Source organism: Zingiber officinale, chromosome 5B, assembly GCF_018446385.1.
Source record: "Zingiber officinale cultivar Zhangliang chromosome 5B, Zo_v1.1, whole genome shotgun sequence".
In the NCBI taxonomy this organism is placed as follows: Eukaryota; Viridiplantae; Streptophyta; class Magnoliopsida; order Zingiberales; family Zingiberaceae; genus Zingiber; species Zingiber officinale.
Window position 1 is genome coordinate 110,036,332 of NC_055995.1, and position 21,094 is coordinate 110,057,425.

Consider the following 21,094-nt stretch of genomic DNA (forward strand, 5'->3'; position numbering starts at 1 on the left):
CCAACTTGAGTCAAGTTAGACTTAAATACCTATGCTTGGACTAGATTTCTATTGGTTCGATTTACTAAAGACAAGTAAGATCTAAATTAATGTTTAGCCTTGTATACAACCTTTTATTTTCTAAGAATCAGATCAAGGTTCTTAGAACCCAAAGTGAATGGTTCTAACGTGTTCTTAAGTTCTTTGACTTGAGTTTTCAAATTAAAATTTTCTTCCTCAAGTTGTTAGACTTGAGTTGAAGTTCCAATTTAAATAGGCTCGATCAAAGGACTTGAGTTAGTCTCCTCGTTGAGGGCTTTGACCACCTTTTGGAGTAACTTGACCCAGATATTGGACATGACTAATTTTATAGATAAGTAAGAAATTAAATTATACAATCTAACTAACAATGGACTTACAATGGAGTTGGAATTATCTGAACCGGATACAGATTCATGACTTTGCTTGGACTCGACTTCTAATTTGTTCTTGGACTTGGTTTCGACTACTTGTGCTTGTACTGGTAATGCTAGAAAATTTGCTTGTTCTTCCTCGTCTAATTCGTTAGAAGACTTATACCCCGTTGCTTTCAGAGTCTTCCTTCTTCTTTATTTTTTGTTTGGACATTCAGGCTTGTAGTGCCTCTTATGGTTGCACCCATAGTAGGTCACTTCTGATTTGGGCTTCGTGGTTTGATTTGGACCCAGCTACTTCATCTTCATTTGGATCACCTTCTTGATCTCTAGTTTGGTGATCCCCTTCTTCTTCTTATATAATTTTCAAACCAAGTTCATGAGCTCGGCAGTGATTTCGTCGTCATCTTCTGAATCTGATTCACATTCAAACTCGGGTTTGGTTCAGTACTTATTATTTGATTCCTCTGTATTGTTTGTACCTGCAACTAAGGTGTAACGCCCGAAAATTCTCAAAATAATTATTAGAAATATCCTAGTATTTTTCTGGAATTTTAGGATATTTTTACAGAATTTTTAGAGTAGCGGAAGTAGCAAAAATAAATAGAAAACGAAAATAGCCTACACGGGAATTGAACCCGAGACCTATTGGGTTCTACGACTTATGGTGAACCTTAGTAACCAAGTGAACCCAGCAGGGCCGTGCTGAAAGGAAAGGGAATCAATTAAATTTATATTAGAGTTGGGCGAAATTACCCACTTAATATAAAAAGGGAGGAATTAAGTGAAGAGTTATATATTTTTTTTAACGCAACTTCTCCTCTCCTCACCCTAGCCACGCCACCCCCTTCCCCTCTCATTCTCTCGGCTCCAACCACAAGAAGGAAACCTAGGGTTCCTTTCCTAGGGCTTCAAGGACACCTTCCAGCGACGACTCCGACTCAAGGACGCTTCTCTCCGCGAGAGGAACGCGTAGACGCAAGAGAATCGTCGAGAAGATCGTCTCCACCGGAAAACTAGCGACTAGATTCGTAAGGAAACTAGCGCAAGAGGTAAGAAACCCCTCACCTGCAGTATAAGTAGCTTTTCGGATGATTGTATGCTTTTCATTTAGGGATATGCAATTTTCCGACACAAAGGATGCGAACTAGTGCATACCAAGTGTTCGATCAAATTAATAGCACAGTTAAAATGCAACTTAGGCATTTTAGTAGCCTAGATAAATGCAATAGAAGCATTTTACAGCTTATTTAGTCTTGCTACAGTTATAATGGACTAGATGTTCAACGGGTGGGCTCCCACAGTCGCCTCTAGGTTCAGATAACCTAGTTCTGGGTTTAGACAACCTAGTAGAAGCAAGACAATAGTTATTAGCTTATGTTCAGTATTTTACTTTCTCATGACACTGCACTGGATTAGATATCCATTGGGTTGGACTCCCATAGTCGTCCCTAGGTTCAGCTAACCTAGCAAACCCTACTAGATTCGAAATTTACAACCCCGGGTTTAGTTAGGGATGCACGCACAGCAAGTACAGTCATCGGGCCCAAACATCAGCATGATTATTATTTTAATCTATTATGTTATTAGCTTCTCAAAATTCACAAAGATCAGTTATATTAGTTGAGTTTGAATTCAGCTTCAGTCTAGCTCAGTTCATGTTTCAGCTCAGTTCTTTCTTATTGATACACATGATAGTTTATGATTAGCTTTGTATGCCATGCTTTAGTGTTCATGTTCAGTGATTTCAGCATGCCATGTTTTAGTTCAATCAGTATGTGTTTTAAATAGCATGTTTTCAAAGCATGATTTGCATCGATTGCATGTTTTAGTGAGGTAGATGGTTTCTTACTAAGCGAAAGCTTACAGATACTTTCTTTTCCTTATACTGCAGATAAAGGTAAAGGAAAGATGGACTAGCGGAGGCTGGAGGGCAATGCTACGAAGATGTGTGTGGATGAAACTTGGAATAGAGATCTTAGGGAATTTCAGCAAACTTGTTTAAGCACTAGAACTTTCTAGCATTTGGTTATTTTGCACCTTAGCATGTTAAATGTTATGAATTAGTTAATCAAACATCCTATCATGTTTAGAATATTATTTTTGTGATGTTAGAATGTTTGGCATTTAGGTTGGAATTATTATAGGTGATTTTGACACGAACAAGTGCTGAAATCAGATCTTTGGTCGAAATCAGAAACTTGAATCGATCAGCTGATCGATTCGAGAGCCTCCAATCGATCGAAGGATCGATCGGGCAATTTGCCTCACGAACAGTAGGCCTCTGGATCGATCAGCCGATCGATCCAGTGAATTCTGTCACGAACAGAAGGCTCTGGGATCGATCACTGGATCGATTGGCCAGTATGGATCGATCAGCCGATCGATCCAGAATATTGTCCCGGGCACAGTAGCGTGCTGGATCGATCACTGGATCGATCCAACCCAAGCCCCGCATACAGTAGCCGGCTGAATTGATCACTGGATCGATTCAACTGTTCCAATCGATCTGTGGATCGATTGGGAGGCTCGAAAGGTGCTAGGAAGCCTCTAGTTCAGTTCCTTGACCATGGGGGAAGTATAATGTGTCATGAATAGTTAGATTACACCCCTGAGCATGTATAGAATCAAGAAATGTCAGTAGTTTAGCAAAATTTTAATTAGTACAGCTTCCGCATCTAGATTTAGTAATGGTCAGGGAATAGTTTAGCACAGATTAATGTAACGATCGGCCTCACAGCTTAGCCAGTAGAAGGTGGGTCGTTACAGAGTGGTATCAGAGCAAAGTTCCATACTTCCTACACACACATCAGCATTGAACCTGCAGCTTCCATGTAAGAACATCTCTCACTTTCTTTATGTTTCTTGTTTCATGTTTAGATATGACTAAAGCATGCTTGTTCATGATAGTAGTTGACATGATAACAATAGTTACTCCCTTATGATTGTGTTAGTCATGTATGCCCTCCATGTCTCTAGAGATGGCACGAGGACGCCCAGCTAGGAGGGCACCAGTCACTGAGCCCCGACATGAGGCAGGCAGTTCAGTGCCTCCCCCAGACCTAACAGCATTGGTGGCTCAGTTACAGCAGCAGTTAGCTGAACAGCAGCAGGAGATAGCCACCTTAAAGGCTAATCAGCAGAATACTCCCACTGTCACCCCGGAACCAAACATAGCAACCCCGGTAGTTATAGAGGTTCCACCAGTCCAGCCTACAACACCAGTGGCCCCAGCAGCAGAGGCAAAAAGAGAGGCCTATCTGATCCAGTGGCAGAGAGTTAAGCCCGATAACTTCTCAGGCACCAGTGAACCATGGGATGCTCAAGCCTGGTTCAAAACACTAGAGAGTACGATGGAGCTCCTGGACTGGCCAGAACAGGAGAAGGTGAAGTGCGCCTCCTTCTGCCTGACAGGAGATGCACGCATGTGGTGGGAGAGAATCAGAGCGAAGCGCCCAGTGAACCAGATGACATGGGCTGACTTCGAGAAAGAATTCTTCGAGGAGTTCTTTCACATGCGGGTCACCAACCGCCACTACGACGAGTTCACTGAGTTTCGTCAGGGCAACCTATCAGTTGAGGAAGCCGTGAAGAAATTCAATAGATTGGCTCGTCTATGCCCTGAACTAGTCAGCACAGAGAAAGAAAGAGTCCGGTTGATGCTCAAGATGCTGAGGCCGGAAATAGCAATGAACGTGGCTGGCGGCGTTCACAGGCCGCAAACCACCGAAGAACTAGTCAGCAGTGCTCTGACCACCAAGCACTACCAAAACAGTATCAAACAGCAGAAGCAAGTCCTCTCAGAGTCAAAAGGGCAAGGAGGCTCAGGCACTCAGAAACAACAGGGCCACAGCTCCAACTGGAAAGGGAACTCCAGCAATAAGCTCAAACCAGGGAGTTACCCAAAAGGAGGGCCAGCTAACAAACAGCCAAGTTATCCAAAGTGTGCTACTTGTGGGAAATTCCACCCTGGAGTGTGTCGTAAAGGCACACGAGGATGCTTTGAGTGTGGACAGGAAGGGCATATGGCTAAGCAGTGCCCGAACAAGACTAGTCTTCCTCCACCACAGCCGATTCAGTATGGAGGCCAGCTAGCTCAGTTACATCATATGCAGGCCGCTCTAGATGGTCCACACATCAGCCAGGGCAGACCAGAAGCCCCTCCAGCTATGACGAATGCAAGGATCTACTCCTTAACCAGAGAAGACGTAGCAAATGCCTCGACAGTGGTTACAGGTCAGATTAGTATTTTACAGCAAAGTACAACTGTATTATTCGATACTGGGGCAACCCATTCTTATATATCCAGGGCATTTGTTGAGAAGTTAGCAAGACCTCCAGAGGTACTCAATAGTCAGTTTCTGATGACCTTACCTTCAGGAGAAATTATGGCATCCACGCACTAGCTCAGAGCAGTGCCAGTCATTATAGCAAACAGAGAGCTCTTTTGTGATCTGATAGTGCTAAATATGACTGACTACGATGTCATCCTTGGAATGGACTTCTTGATCAGATACGGTGCTTCCATCGAGTGCCGTAAACAGAAAGTCGTATTCCAACCTGAAGCAGAAGCACTGTTCGAGTTCATCGGAGAACCCAAGAGAAAGGCCAAAAAGTTTCTCTCCGCTATGAAAGCACAGAGATTAATGAATTCAGGATGTACGGGATTTTTTAGCACATGTGGTCAGTACCGGTCAGGACAAGGATCGACAGCTAGCAGAGGTCCGAGTCGTACGTGACTACCCAGCAGTCTTCCCTGAAGAGTTACCAGGCCTAGCACCAGACAGGGAGATCGAATTTGAGATAGAACTCATTCCCGGTACAAATCCTATCTCCAAGGCACCTTACCGCATGGCTCCAGCAGAACTGAAAGAACTTCATGAGCAACTACAGGAGCTGCTTGACAAGGGCTTCATACGTCCGAGTCACTCACCATGGGGAGCGCCTGTATTGTTCGTGAAGAAGAAGGACGGGAGCATGCGTCTGTGCATAGATTACAAAGCACTGAACCAAGTCACGATCAAGAATAGGTATCCTCTTCCCAGAATTGATGACCTGTTCGATCAGCTGAAGGGAGTAGCAGTGTTCTCTAAGATAGACCTCAGGTCAGGTTATCATCAGGTGAAAGTTAGAGAAGGGGATATACCTAAGACATCATTCAGGCCTAGATACGGACATTACGAGTTCGTAGTCATGCCCTTTGGCGTGACAAATGTTCCAGCTACTTTCATGGACCTCATGAACAGAGTATTCAGAGTGTACTTAGATAAGTTCATTATCATCTTCATCGATGACATCCTTATCTATTCAGGAACTCAGGAAGAACACGCAGAGCACCTGAGAATAGTACTGCAGACCCTTCAGCAGAACCTGTTGTACGCCAAGTTCACAAAATGTGAATTTTGGTTAGATCAGGTGTCCTTCCTGGGTCACATCATCTCAAAGGATGGTATTATGGTAGACCCCAGTAAGATAAAAGCTGTGAGTAACTGGAAAAGGCCCAAGAACGCTAGTGAGATCAAAAGCTTTCTGGGATTAGCAGGTTATTACAGAAAATTCGTAGAGGACTTCTCCAGGATAGCCTCCCCACTGACAGCTCTCACCAGGAAAAACAAGAAATATCAGTGGACAGAGGACTGCGAGAACAGCTTTAGCGAGCTAAAGAGGAGATTGACCAGTGCACCTATTTTGACTCTACCAGAGAATACAGACAACTTTGATATATATAGTGATGCCTCTAAGTTGGAACTAGGAGCAGTGCTGATGCAAGACGACAAGGTAATCGCCTAATGATTACGGCCCAATTTTGTCGCGAATTGGGCATCAAATGATGAAGTACCAAACCCCTCCTACACTAATGTAGCATAGGAATGACTCGGGTCGTCCGCCAACGAAAGCAACGATAGGATGGTAAACTTAGGATCGAATGTTATTTCTAGTTTTTGGGGTTTTCAATATGGAAATGGGGTTTGGGTTTTAATTCTAAATCCTACGAACAAAAAAACAAATTAAAAGCAAGACAAGTAAGAAATTACTCTAATGCGGAACGAAATCTTACTAGGTGCAAATAATTAATCCACAACGCATTGTCACTCTACGCTATGGGTTAATTATCAACACGATTAATCTAGGGAATGAAATAGCGAAGCATCAAATAAAATCTAACCTAAATAATGAAAGACAATACAAGTAATGAAACTAACCCTAATGAATAAAATACATTGCAAGTAAAGAAATCCCTATCTAACCATTGACGATTTTCCTACATCGCATTGTCACACTACGATACAAGATTATCTATCAATGGGCATAACATGAAGTAAAGCATTAACGAAACTAAGAATGCAATGAAACCTAAAGCATGTAATGAAAGTCTAAACTAATCTAGCCTAATTGCATTAAATCAAAGCTAGAACTTAATGAAATTGAAAGTATAAGACAAAGCAAGAATTGAACAAACTAAAATGCGTCAAATTAAACCTAACTATTGGTTGAAGCATTTGATCGAACACGTTGTGAGCATTAATCTAATTGAACATAGTACGTGCAATTTAAACATGGAAAATCTAATTCAATACAAACATTCAACCACAAAGCAACACAAATAAACTAATCTAATCAACAGTAATAAACTAAGAAAATTTAAACTAATCCAACCACAATCCACACTTCAATTCTCAATTCCAACAACTATCTCCGCCGTCACATGGAGACTCGACTCCGAACCCCGAAAGCCGGTGGCAGTAGCTCACTGCCGGAATGCTGCACACTTCGACAACGGTGAAGCCAATCTTCCAACAGAGAACCCCTCTGCTAGATCTTGGCTGGAAATGAAATGGAGGTGCTGGAAATGGTGGTGGACTGCTGTCACCGCTTCGTCCCCTGTAGAGGAGAAGAGAGGTCAAGGATACAAAGTAATAGAAAATGTGAACGAAGAGATCGTGAAAACTAACGCTCCTTAGCGAATCAACCGCTGGAAATCGCAAGGAGAAGGGTGGAGAGGGCTGGCCGGCCGGCGGCAGTGCAAGCAAAGGAATAGAGGCCGCCGGCCGGAGAGAAGAGGAAGAACGGAAAAGAAGAAGGTGTGGGAGGAGCGTGCCCTAGCCCGCGAGCAGAAGAGACGCGAACAGAATGGGATCGGCACTGTGCATCCGCGTGAGAAGAAAAGGAAGAGGTAAGTTTTTTAATGAGTCGGGTTTGGGTTAAGGAAAAGGTATCCATTAGAGCTTAGATCCGAATCCAATAAGAAATTGAAATTGGGTTTTTGAAATTGGGCTTGAAGAGTGGGCTTTAAGAGTTGGGTTTGAAGAGTAGACTTTTGGATCAAATTTAAATTGGAGCTCCACTTTTTAGATGAACCCTTGGATGCCTTAAGCTCTAGATCAACGGTCCAGATCGCTTTAAATCATGATGAAGGGCTGGATCATTTGATCTGACTGAAGGGACAGGATCTCACTGAATCTTGATCAACGGCCCACATTAATTCAGCTTGATCTTCCTCATTTGACCTCCAAATCAAGCCAAATTTGATCTGGTTCAACCCTAATCCATGACTCTTTGAATTTCCTACAAAATCACATAAAAACATGAGATTAAATTCCATAATTATAGGAAATTTACATTTAAGTCCAAAATGAATTCCTACTCACAAAATATAATATAAACACCAAATTAAGTATGTGAGAAGGTAAAAATACTAAGTCTAAGAGCCAAAATAACCAATAAAAATGCTCATTATCAACTCCCCCACACTTATTCTTGCTCGTCTCGAGAAAGTATATAAAACAAGAAAGACAACTAAAATGCATTCCCTTAACTATTCTTAATCATACATAGAAAATAGTGAAAAGAGAGTTATCTAGGATTGTCCAATTCAAATGACCAAAGCATTCATGGATTCAATTCATACATTAATTAACAAACATGATAATTTCAATCCACAATCAATAAATTGAGAATGATAACAAAATAAACCTCACAAGGAAAGTAATGGTGGCTCTCCACTCATATATGTGCAATAATGGAGCTCACTCAAGCTACTCATGGATTCATGCACTACCATATGCTTGCTTTGCTTCTAATCTCCACCACTATATACATAAGAATGCACAATAAAATAATGAAGGCTTATTTATGTAAGGGAAACATGAATCAAAGCAAATGATAGTATAAGAAAAGAGATGAAGAAGATAAAACAAGTTATTAGTGGAAGACATGGACATAATGGAGTGTTACATAGATGAGTACAATAGAATAATGCCCAAAAAATATATCTCATCCAAACTCCCAAACTATCTTTTCACAACTCAATAAAAATGTGAACAATCTTTACGATAGCTTTTCAATAAACAATCATTCATGATCTACAATAAAATCCAAATTTTGCTACCATAAAGATTGTTACTCACAAAAAATTCTACCATCTTTCACCAATACAATAAAAATGTGAGCAACTCTTACTCTAGCATTTCACACTAAAAATCCATACATGATTTGCAATAATATCTCAATATTGCTAAAGTAAAAATTGTCACTCACAAAAATTCTACTACAAATGAATAAAAATGACACTTGTCAACATTTTTCACAACTCCAATAAACATGTAGACAACCTCTACTATAGCTTTCCAATAAAAATCACTACTCATGATATACAATAAAATCTAAATATTGCTACAATAAAGATTGTCTCTCTAAAAAGTTCTACCACACACAAATACAAAAGGGCACAACATGTTAAAGCTTTTTTTTTTTCAATTTTATTTTTCTTTTCACTTTTTTTTTTTCATTTGCTGTTCTCTCTTCTTTTTTTTTCATTTGCTTTTTTTTTTCTTTTTTTTTTTCTGATTTGTTTTTTTTTCCCAACATGTTGTGCAACATTATACAACATCATCAATAGCTCAATAAAAAGATACAAAGCATGATTTACCTATGATGATCAAGCATGGTTCACCTATGCTTCTCCTAAATTCCACTAAGCTATTTCTCTCCCCCACACTTAAACTTTTGATCGTCTCGGGCAAAATACTCATCATGTACATCCAAGATATTCACATCCCAAGAGAGTAAAAAGTGAAATAAATGGAAATAAATGGAAGAGAGAAAAGAATAAAATGATAGATGATATGAATTTATTCAAGAAGCATGTGATAATAAAAGGGATTAATAAAAGAAAGTGGAATAGCCTTCATAAAAATCATGCAAACCTATGATAATGTGGTCTTGAAAGAATTAAGCAAATTCTAGAGTAGCATTAACCACAAGTGCATCACACATCAATAGGAATAATAGGCTCAAAAATATCCTCACTAGGTATATCAAAAATTATCATCTCAATCTACCAACATGAAATCCATTATCAAGTTGTAATCACATGCAATCCAAGAATCCAATCATGACAATAAATCATCAAATTCGACAATCAAATTTAACTAACTTTCACAATTTCTAAAATGATAAAAAGAATGCATAGAGAATTTATTATGAAAACCGACAAAGCAAACTAAAAATGAACTACTAAGCAAAAGCAAATAAAGCAAACAAAGTAAAGAAATATATACAAGTAGAAAGAAAAATAGAAGTGAGATGGAACCAACTCCCCTGAATTTCTGGTGGTCGGAGTCGATTCAGTTCCAAAAGCCATTCTGGAAGTGGAATGAATGTAGGTGAAGTGAAGACCGCTCCCTTCACCTTCGTCTCCTTAAAAATTTTCTCTGGTGGACGAAGACGGTTCAGTTGGAGTGTCCACTCCAGGAGCTTCATTATTGCATAAAATGTTAGAGCTTTCTTCAAGTGGTAGAATGCATCCTTGCGTGATTGACTGTAAATGAAATATCTAAAAAATTCCTGCACACTAAAAAGAAAAGGATGCATTCCCTGCACGCATGCTGTGTGAGATGTATCAGAAACAATATCAATATAAACAGAGCATGAATCAAAAGATATGTCACATCCACTACAATCAAAATGAACTACCTCCATGGTATTTCCTAAATATTTAGAAGAAATATCAACCTTACCATCCTGAAAGATATTTGGAGGCTCTAGTATAGTGAATGTGGCATCATCTTGGTCAGGTGAAAGAACTAGCTCTGGATCAAGTTCAATTAACGGAAGTGATTCTTGAGTTTCCCCTACACTTCCATCATCATTAAGTAGAATAAAAGGCTCAATCGGTGGTAGAATAATCGAAGGAAGCGATTCTTGGGTCTCCCCTACACTTTCATCGTCATCTCCTATACCTACAACATCAAGACTATCTGAAACAACATCATCAACAACAAAATTATCAAGATCAACTACAACATCACAATGTAAAAAGCTAGAAGAATCATGCAAAGAAGCAAAATAAAAGTCAGGAATATCACAAACTCTACAATCCATCTCCTCAGGAATTGATGCAGTAGCTTGATCTGAATGCAACTGTAACTGTGTCGATGAATGTGTTCTTGGCTTGAACTGTGCTTCTTGTTGTTGCAAATATTGTTGTGACTGCTCCCTAAAATGTTGCTCAGGCTGATGCTGAAGATATGACTGATAATGTTGGGACCAATCAGAATCCCCTTGTTGTGTGTTCCCATACCCGAATCCTGCAATTAAATTATACCTGTTCTGCTGATAGATCTGATAAGACTGAGGATCAGGCTGAAAATACTGGATCTTGGTCGGGAATACACTGGCAAAGGAATGAACATCCTCGATAATCGTCGGTCTAGTCCCATATTGCTGATAATTTGAAGCCATAATCTCGATAAGTTCTCTGGCCTGAGTATATGTCTTGTTAACTAGAGCCCCTCCACTAGCCGCATCAACCATACTTCTGTCCATGGGACACAATCCCTCATAGAAGTACATAATCAGTAGTTGATCGCTAATCTGGTGCTGAGGGCAACTAGCAACAAGTCTTTTAAATCTATCCCAATATTCTTGAAACGGTTCTCCTATAAATTGTTGGATTCTACAAATACTCCTCCGAATAGTTGCAATCTTAGAAGCAGGAAAGAACCTCGCCAGAAATAATTTCTTCATCTCGGTCCAACTGAAAATTGAATTGGGTGGGAGACAATACAACCAATCTTTTGCTGAATCTGCTACTGAAAATGGAAATGCTCTAAGTCTGACATCTTCATCCGATATACCATGTGGGTTCCATGAAGAACAAATCATCTCCAAATCATGCAGATGTCTGTTGGGATCTTCACCAGAAAGTCCATGAAACTTCGGTAATAGATGAACAATTTTCCATAGCTCAAAGTCTGCCTCTAAATCAGGATAATGAATGCAGAAAGAATCAACTGATAAATCTGGTGCCCAAAACTCTCTGAGAGTCTTTTCAGTGTTCTTCTCCATGTTGCTCATCAAGTCTGAAGGTCTGATCACACTGAATCTCTAAAGCTGCTGATCACACACAGATTTCCTGGTCTTTCCTGAAACACTCATGCAAATACCATCAAAAGACACAGGAAATAGACAAGATAACACACATGCATACAAGAGATGAAATAATCAAGCCCTTAACAATGTTTTCGAATTTTTGCAACCACAAAAAATAGACACAAGAAAAGAAAGAAAATAGAAAAAACAATCCTAAGATTACCAAACACCACTACTTGTCCTCGGCAACGGCGCCAATTTGATTTAGAGGCCCAATTTTGTCGCGAATTGGGCATCAAATGATGAAGTACCAAACCCCTCCTACACTAATGTAGCATAGGAATGGCTCGGGTCGTCCGCCAACGAAAGCAACGATAGGATGGTAAACTTAGGATCGAATGTTATTTCTAGTTTTTGGGGTTTTCAATATGGAAATGGGGTTTGGGTTTTAATTCTAAATCCTACGAACAAAAAAACAAATTAAAAGCAAGACAAGTAAGAAATTACTCTAATGCGGAACGAAATCTTACTAGGTGCAAATAATTAATCCACAACGCATTGTCACTCTACGCTATGGGTTAATTATCAACACGATTAATCTAGGGAATGAAATAGCGAAGCATCAAATAAAATCTAACCTAAATAATGAAAGACAATACAAGTAATGAAACTAACCCTAATGAATAAAATACATTGCAAGTAAAGAAATCCCTATCTAACCATTGACGATTTTCCTACATCGCATTGTCACACTACGATACAAGATTATCTATCAATGGGCATAACATGAAGTAAAGCATTAACGAAACTAAGAATGCAATGAAACCTAAAGCATGTAATGAAAGTCTAAACTAATCTAGCCTAATTGCATTAAATCAAAGATAGAACTTAATGAAATTGAAAGTATAAGACAAAGCAAGAATTGAACAAACTAAAATGCGTCAAATTAAACCTAACTATTGGTTGAAGCATTTGATCGAACACGTTGTGAGCATTAATCTAATTGAACATAGTACGTGCAATTTAAACATGGAAAATCTAATTCAATACAAACATTCAACCACAAAGCAACACAAATAAACTAATCTAATCAACAGTAATAAACTAAGAAAATTTAAACTAATCCAACCACAATCCACACTTCAATTCTCAATTCCAACAACTATCTCCGCCGTCACACGGAGACCCGACTCCGAACCCCGAAAGCCGGTGGCAGTAGCTCACTGCCGGAATGCTGCACACTTCGACAACGGTGAAGCCAATCTTCCAACAGAGAACCCCTCTGCTAGATCTTGGCTGGAAATGAAATGGAGGTGCTGGAAATGGTGGTGGACTGTCGTCACCGCTTCGTCCCCTGTCCGTCCGAACCCCAGGAGGAGAAGAGAGGTCTGAAGGATGCCGTAAGGTGGAGGACACACCGGAGAACCCCTCCGGTGAGGTGGATGACTGGAATCGCTGTTGAAGCTAGCAGCTGCCGCCACTATGCTCACTGCCGTCGCCGCTGGAAATCGCAAGGAGAAGGGTGGAGAGGGCTGGCCGGCCGGCGACAGTGCAAGCAAAGGAATAGAGGCCGCCGGCCGGAGAGAAGAGGAAGAACGGAAAAGAAGAAGGTGTGGGAGGAGCGTGCCCTAGCCCGCGAGCAGAAGAGACGCGAACAGAATGGGATCGGCACTGTGCATCCGTGTGAGAAGAAAATGAAGAGGTAAGTTTCTTAATGGGTCGGGTTTGGGTTAAGTAAAAGGTATCCATTAGAGCTTAGATCCGAATCCAATAAGAAATTGAAATTGGGTTTTTGAAATTGGGCTTGAAGAGTGGGCTTTAAGAGTTGGGTTTGAAGAGTAGACTTTTGGATCAAATTTAAATTGGAGCTCCACTTTTTAGATGAACCCTTGGATGCCTTAAGCTCTAGATCAACGGTCCAGATCGCTTTAAATCATGATGAAGGGCTAGATCATTTGATCTGACTGAAGGGACAGGATCTCACTGAATCTTGATCAACGACCCACATTAATTCAGCTTGATCTTCCTCATTTAACCTCCAAATCAAGCCAAATTTGATCTGGTTCAACCCTAATCCATGGCTCTTTGAATTTCCTACAAAACCACATAAAAACATGAGATTAAATTCCATAATTATAGGAAATTTACATCTAAGTCCAAAATGAATTCCTACTCACAAAATATAATATAAACACCAAATTAAGTATGTGAGAAGGTAAAAATACTAAGTCTAAGAGCCAAAATAACCAATAAAAATGCTCATTATCACCTACGCCTCCAGACAACTCAAGGATTATGAGAAGAACTATCCTACTCATGACCTTGAGCTTGTAGCAGTGGTGTTCACTCTCAAAATTTGGAGACATTACTTATATGGAGCTCAGTGCAGAGTGTATACAGATCATCAGAGTCTGAAGTACTTCTTCACTCAGAAGGATTTGAATATGCGACAGCGCAGATGGCTAGAGCTGGTCAAGGACTACGATATGGACATCCTCTACCACCCAGGAAAGGCAAATAGGGTAGCAGATGCACTTAGCATAAAGTCCAGTGCTGCCCTATTATCTTTGGCAGTCATGTCACCGCCCCTACAGAAAGAGATCACAGACTTCGGTCTTGAACTCATAGTTGGACAACTCTCTACTATGACGTTAGAGTCTACCTTGCTTGGTGACCTTCAGACAGCTCAGGAACAGGATCCTGAAATGCAAAAAATCAAGCAAGGGATAGCAGAATCAGAAGGTGGAGAGTTCAGAATATCAGATAGTGGGGTATTATATTTTGGTGACAGATTATGTGTTCCAGATCAGGAGGAACTACGCAGGAAGATTTTAGATGAGGCTCACAAGACTCCCTATGCGATGCATCCAGGCTCCACCAAAATGTACCAGGACTTGAAGAAGCACTTTTGGTGGCCTGGGATGAAGAGAGACATCGCTCGATATGTCAGCATCTGCCTAACCTGTCAGAGGGTTAAGGCAGAACATCAGAGACCAGGAGGAGTCTTGCAGCTTATCCAGATTCCAGAGTGAAAGTGGGAAGACATTTCTATGGATTTCATAGTGGGATTACCCATAACCACGAATGATTTTGATACCATTTGGGTAATAGTCGACAGGTTGACTAAATCAGCCCACTTCTTAGCTATCAGGATATCCTACTCCATGGAACAGCTAGCACAGTTGTATCTCAAGGAGATCGTTAGACTACATGGAGTCCCACGAACCATTATATCAGACAGAGACAGTAGATTCACATCACACTTCTGGGAGTGTGTACAGTCAGCATTGGGCACGAAGTTAAAGTTCAGCACAGCTTTCCATCCTCAGACAGATGGACAGACAGAGCGAGTAAATCAGGTACTTGAAGATATGCTCCGAGCATGTGCCCTAGATTTCAAAGGAAGTTGGTGCAAATATCTGAGTTTAGCAGAATTTGCATACAACAACAGCTATCAGGCCACTATCGGTATGACACCTTACGAGGCTCTCTACAGGCGGAGGTGTAGATCTCCAATATGCTGGTATGAGAGTGGTGAACAGAAAGAACTAGAACTTCAGACAGATCTAGTGGCAGATACCACAGCAGCTATACAGCAGATCCGCCAGAGTCGCCAAAAGCTATGCCGATACACTACAGACCTTTAGAGTTCTCGGTTGGGGATTCAGTGTTTCGGAGTAGCTCCCATGAAGGAGTAATGCGTTTTGGGAAGAAGGCAAACTAAGCCCCGGATATGTGGGACCATACCTTATCGCCAGTAAGAGTGGGCAAGGTAGCATATGAGTTAGAGCTACCCAGAAATGTCACCGTCCACAACGTATTTCATGTCTCTATGTCAAGAAGCATATCCCGATGCCACCCAGGTGATTGAGCCCTAGTACAAGTCCGCGAAGACCTCAATTATGACTCAGATAGTAGACCGAGCAGTTAAGAAATTGCGGAACAAGGAGGTACCATTAGTAAAAGTCATTTGGCACAGTCACACAGTGGGAGACAGAAGCCAGTATGAGACAGAAGTACCCAGAGTTATTCTAAGTTCGAGGATGAACTTTTTATAAGGTATGGGGGATTTTAACGCCCGAAAATTCTCAAAATAATTATTAGAAATATCCTAGTATTTTTCTAGAATTTTAGGATATTTTTATAGAATTATTAGAGTAGCGGAAGTAGCAAAAATAAATAGAAAACGAAAATAGCCTACGCGGGAATTGAACCCGAGACCTATTGGGTTCTACGACTTATGGTGAACCTTAGTAACCAAGTGAACCCAGCAGGGCCGTGCTGAAAGGAAAGGGAATCAATTAAATTTATGTTAGAGTTGGGCGAAATTACCCACTTAATATAAAAAGGGAGGAATTAAGTGAAGAGTTATTTTTTTTTTTAACGCAACTTCTCCTCTCCTCACCCTAGCCACGCCGCCCCCTTCCCCTCTCCTTCTCTCGGCGCCAACCACAAGAAGGAAACCTAGGGTTCCTTTCCTAGGGCTTCAAGGACACCTTCCGGCGATGACTCCGACTCAAGGACGCTTCTCTCCGCGAGAGGAACGCGTAGACGTAAGAGAATCGTCGAGAAGATCGTCTCCACCGGAAAACTAGCGACTAGATTCGTAAGGAAACTAGCGCAAGAGGTAAGAAACCCCTCACCTGCAGTATAAGTAGCTTTTCAGATGATTGTATGCTTTTCATTTAGGGATATGCAATTTTCTGACACAAAGGATGCGAACTAGCGTATACCAAGTGTTCGATCAAATTAATAGCACAGTTAAAATGCAACTTAGGCATTTTAGTAGCCTAGATAAATACAATAGAAGCATTTTACAGCTTATTTAGTCTTGCTACAGTTATGATGGACTAGATGTTCAACGGGTGGGCTCCCACAGTCGCCTCTAGGTTCAGATAACCTAGTTCTGGGTTTAGACAACCTAGTAGAAGCAAGACAATAGTTATTAACTTATGTTCAGTATTTTACTTTCTCATGGCACTGCACTGGATTAGATATCCATTGGGTTGGACTCCTATAGTTGTCCCTAGGTTCAGCTAACCTAGCAAACCCTACTAGATTCGGAATTTATAACCCCGGGTTTAGTTAGGGATGCACGTACAGCAAGTACAGTCGCCGGGCCCAAATAGCCGCATGATTATTATTTTAATCTATTATGTTATTAGCTTCTCAAAATTCACAAAGATCAGTTATATTAGTTGAGTTTGAATTCAGCTTCAGTCTAGCTCAATTCATGTTTCAGCTCAGTTCTTTCTTATTGATACACATGATAGTTTATGATTAGCTTTGTATGCCATGCTTTAGTGTTCATGTTCAGTGATTTCAGCATGCCATGTTTTAGTTCAATCAGTACGTGTTTTAAATAACATGTTTTCAAAGCATGATTTGCATCGATTGCATGTTTTAGTGAGGTAGATGGTTTCTTACTAAGCGAAAGCTTACAGATACTTTCTTTTCCTTATACTACAGATAAAGGTAAAGGAAAGATGGACTAGCGTTGGTTGGAGGGCAATGCTACGAAGATGTGTGTGGATGGAACTTGGAATAGAGATCTTAGGGAATTTCAGCAAACTTGTTTAAGCACTAGAACTTTCTAGCATTTGGTTATTTTGCACCTTAGCATGTTAAATGTTATGAATTAGTTAATCAAGCATCCTATCATGTTTAGAATACTATTTTTGTGATGTTAGAATGTTTGACATTTAGGTTGGAATTGTTATAGGTGATTTTGACACGAACAAGTGCTAAAATCAGACCTTTGGTCGAAATCAGAAACTTGAATCGATCAGCTGATCGATTCGAGAGCCTCCAATCGATCGAAGGATCGATCGGGCAATTTGCCTCGCGAACAGTAGGCCTCTGGATCGATCAGCCGATCGATCCAGTGAATTCTGTCACGAACAGAAGGCTCTGGGATCGATCACTGGATCGATTGGCCAGTATGGATCGATCAACCGATCGATCCAGAATATTGTCCCGGGCACAATAGCGTGTTGGATCGATCACTGGATCGATCCAACCCAAGCCCCGCATACAGTAGCCGGCTGAATCGATCACTGGATCGATTCAACTGTTCCAATCGATCTGTGGATCGATTGGGAGGCTTGAAAGGTGCTAGGAAGCCTCTAGTTCAGTTCCTTGACCATGGGGGAAGTATAATGTGTCATGAATAGTTAGATTACACCCCTGAGCATGTATAGAATCAAGAAATGTCAGTAGTTTAGCAAAATTTTAATTAGTACAGCTTCCGCATCTAGATTTAGTAATGGTCAGGGAATAGTGTAGCACAGATTAATGTAACGATCGGCCTCATAACTTAACCAGTAGAAGGTGGGTCGTTACATAAGGTAATACCTTTTTCGACCAGAAGTGCATTAGTCTGTTCATGTAATTCAAACTTTGAAAATAACTCATCTAGCCGATTCACCATCTTGTATTTTAATATTATATAATTTATTTAAAATTAAGTCATGTTTACTTATCTTTGTATTGGAGGCCCCCTTATGCACTTCGATTAGTTTTTCCCATAGGTCCTTTGCACTTTTGAATGGTCAGGCCAGATTGGAGTTTGAGTTGCCTTGGCATCAACCTCGATCTTTTTCTTTGTCGGTGTGCCCCACTTATTCTAGGGGATAAGTATTCTGTCTTCGATGGGGAATGTAAATCCGGTTTGAATGATGATCCACATCTCCACCTGCATCTTGAGATAGTACTCTATCTGGCCCTTCCAATAGTTAAAATCCTCGCTAGAGAAAAGAGACGGGTCGACAGTACTGTAACCTTCTTGATGGGTCATTTCATATAATCGGTCTCACAAAACAAGAATAAAAGAAAAATGTACCAAGACTTAGTCTTGGATTATTAATGCGGGAGAAAAGAAATACTGCTTGAGTGGTATTGTACAAACTTCGAGAAATTTTTAAAAAAATGAGAAATTTGTCAGAAGAGGTTATTATAATTTTTTGCTAAATTAAAATATATTTTTACAAAAATAATCAAAAAAGTGACTAAATGTTCTTATGTTGGTTACATCAATTCAGAGCGCTCCCACTCTAATTCCAATTATAGAATCGAAAGTACTAAAGGGGGGGATGTATAACGCTTGTGACTTTTTCATGTTTTTCATAAATCAATCGTATATGCAGCGGAAAGAAAGAATTCAAAAGAAGAATAAATAGAGACAAAGCTAACACGTTATTTTTTTTACTTGGTTCGGAGCCTATGGCGACTCCTACTCCAAGGCCCACGATCATCGATCACTTTTGTTAGGTACGCCACTAATAATTCTGAATAAGTACATGTACAAAGTGATAATAATTTAAGTGCTATAAATGAAATTATACCGACAGCTAAAGATTCAAAGATTCCTACTTTCAGTCCTCAGAGCAGTGTTACAGCATCGTTGAGTTGTCTTTGGAGCAGCGCACAAGAGAGTAAATCGTTAGAGTTATTTTTTTGAGGTGCTAGTCAAAGTCCATTTTATAAGCCACCTCAGAGCACCTCCATGTGGAATTCTCTAGTAAAACTCTATCCAGCAACTTTTATCCTTACCCAGGTGCCTGAACCACTCCCAGGTACCTGGATGCTGATTTGTATAGACCAATTGTAGTGTGCCAACTCATTTGTATGCGCGGATGAGTTCGGCCCAATCCAGACGCCTGGACCAGTCCCGGCATCGAGATGTCTGGGCGCCTGGACCCAGTCCGGGCGCCTAGATGCTCATTATCCGACCAATCTTTTAGCTTCAATTTTTTGCACCATAGAGTTAGACAACAAGTAAAATATATTATTTTGAATGAATTTGACAGTCTCGGGACTCGTTTGTTTGAGCTCTTCGTTGGAGTCTTCTGAAGAGGACTCATCCCACGTTGCTTGCAGTGCTTTCTTATTCTTCTGCTTCTTTGCTTCTTTTAGGTTTGGACAATTGGCCTTGTCGTGCCCCTTTTGATTGCACCCGTAGCAAACTTTACCTTTGGACTCGTTTGTACCTTTTTGGATTGAACCACCTTCTTGATATCCTTCTTTGTGAACACCTTCTTCTTTCTGTAGAGTTTGCATACTAGGTTGACGAGTTTGACTTCTATCTCGTCATCGTCATCTTCTGAGTCTGGTTCTTCCTCGGACTCTGGTTCGGTTTTATGCTTTGTTTTTGGTTCCCAGGTTCTGCTTGTACTTGCAATCAAGGCAATAACCTTCTCGGTTGAGCGTGCATTAGTCTGTTCATGTAATTCAAATTCAAAACAAAAGTTCATCTAACTTAATTAAAGAAAGATACTTGGATACCTTGGAAGCATCTACCGTGGATGCCTACAAGGTATTCCTTGGAAAAGCGTTTAACGGATACTTGATTACGTCGCGGTTCTCCACCTTCTATCCGATGGCATGGAGGTCATTGAGGAGGTCTTGTATACGAGCATGAAGTTGGCTCGCTAACTTACTTTCCTGCATTTTCATGTTATACAATTTATTCAAAAGCAAATCACGTTTGCTTACCTTTGTATCAGAAGTGCCCTCATGTAGCTCAATCAATTTTTCCCATAGCTCTTTTGAGCTTAAGAACGGGCCGACTCGGTTTAACTCCTCCTTGGTTAGGCCGCATTGAAGGGTGCAGGTTGCTTTGGCATTGGCCTTAACTTTCTTGATTATGCTTGTATCCCAGTTCTCGCAAGAAGGTGGTTTTCCCGAGCTGTCGAGTGGAAGTGTAATTCCAATTTTGATGATCATCCACATCTTGAACTGGGTTTGAAGGTACGACTCCATTCGACCCTTCCAGTAGCCGAAATCTTCGCCGGTGAAGAGCGGAGGTCAGGTTGTGCTATAGCCTTCTTGATGGGCCATCTTACAAAAAAAATCTCGCACACAAAAAAAATAAGAACTTTGGTTCCAAGACTAGGTCTTGGATTTAGTAGTGCGGGATAAAGAGAAATAAAGACACAAACTCGAGTGGTGTGTCACCAACTTCGAGAAAAAAAACTCTATTCGATAAAACCAAATCGAAAGACTGTAATTTTACCGATTCCGATCGACTCCGAAAAATTGCTTGAATTTTGGTTTCACCAATTCAAAGCGATCCCCCTCTGATACCAATTGTTGGATCGAAAGCACTAGAGGAGGAGGGGGGAATAGCGCTCGTGACTTTCACTTACATTTCGGAAAACTAAGAGTAAAACGCAGCGGAAATATAAAATAATTGCAAACACGTAAATACCAAGTTTTTTACTTGTTTCAGAGTCTGGAGAGACTCCTACTCCAAGGCCCATGCTCGTTGAGCGGTTACTTTGGGCAATTACTATCAGTTCACAAAAGTTATAGTTTTAGAGTACAACAAT

General features: G+C 40.6%; 1 protein-coding gene across 1 annotated transcript; it reads right to left on the reverse strand.

Annotated features, from left to right (window-relative positions):
- Positions 1 to 20,135: 20,135 nt before the first annotated feature.
- Positions 20,136 to 20,495, reverse strand: LOC121986910. The gene is made up of 2 exons (XM_042540837.1): positions 20,259 to 20,495; positions 20,136 to 20,207 (listed from the first exon to the last, which is right to left on the reverse strand). The coding sequence occupies exons 1-2, from the start codon at positions 20,493 to 20,495 to the stop codon at positions 20,136 to 20,138; spliced, it is 309 nt and encodes a 102-aa protein (XP_042396771.1).
- Positions 20,496 to 21,094: the final 599 nt, after the last annotated feature.

What these genes read in the sequence shown, in the direction of transcription:
- LOC121986910 (XM_042540837.1), bottom strand. Translation starts at nt 20,495, where the DNA reads ATGTGGATGATCATCAAAATTGGAATTACACTTCCACTCGACAGCTCG. An exon ending in AGGGCACTTCTGATACAAAG is followed by an intron (nt 20,208 to 20,258) that starts GTAAGCAAACGT and finishes ATGAAAATGCAG; the next exon opens with GAAAGTAAGTTAGCGAGCCA.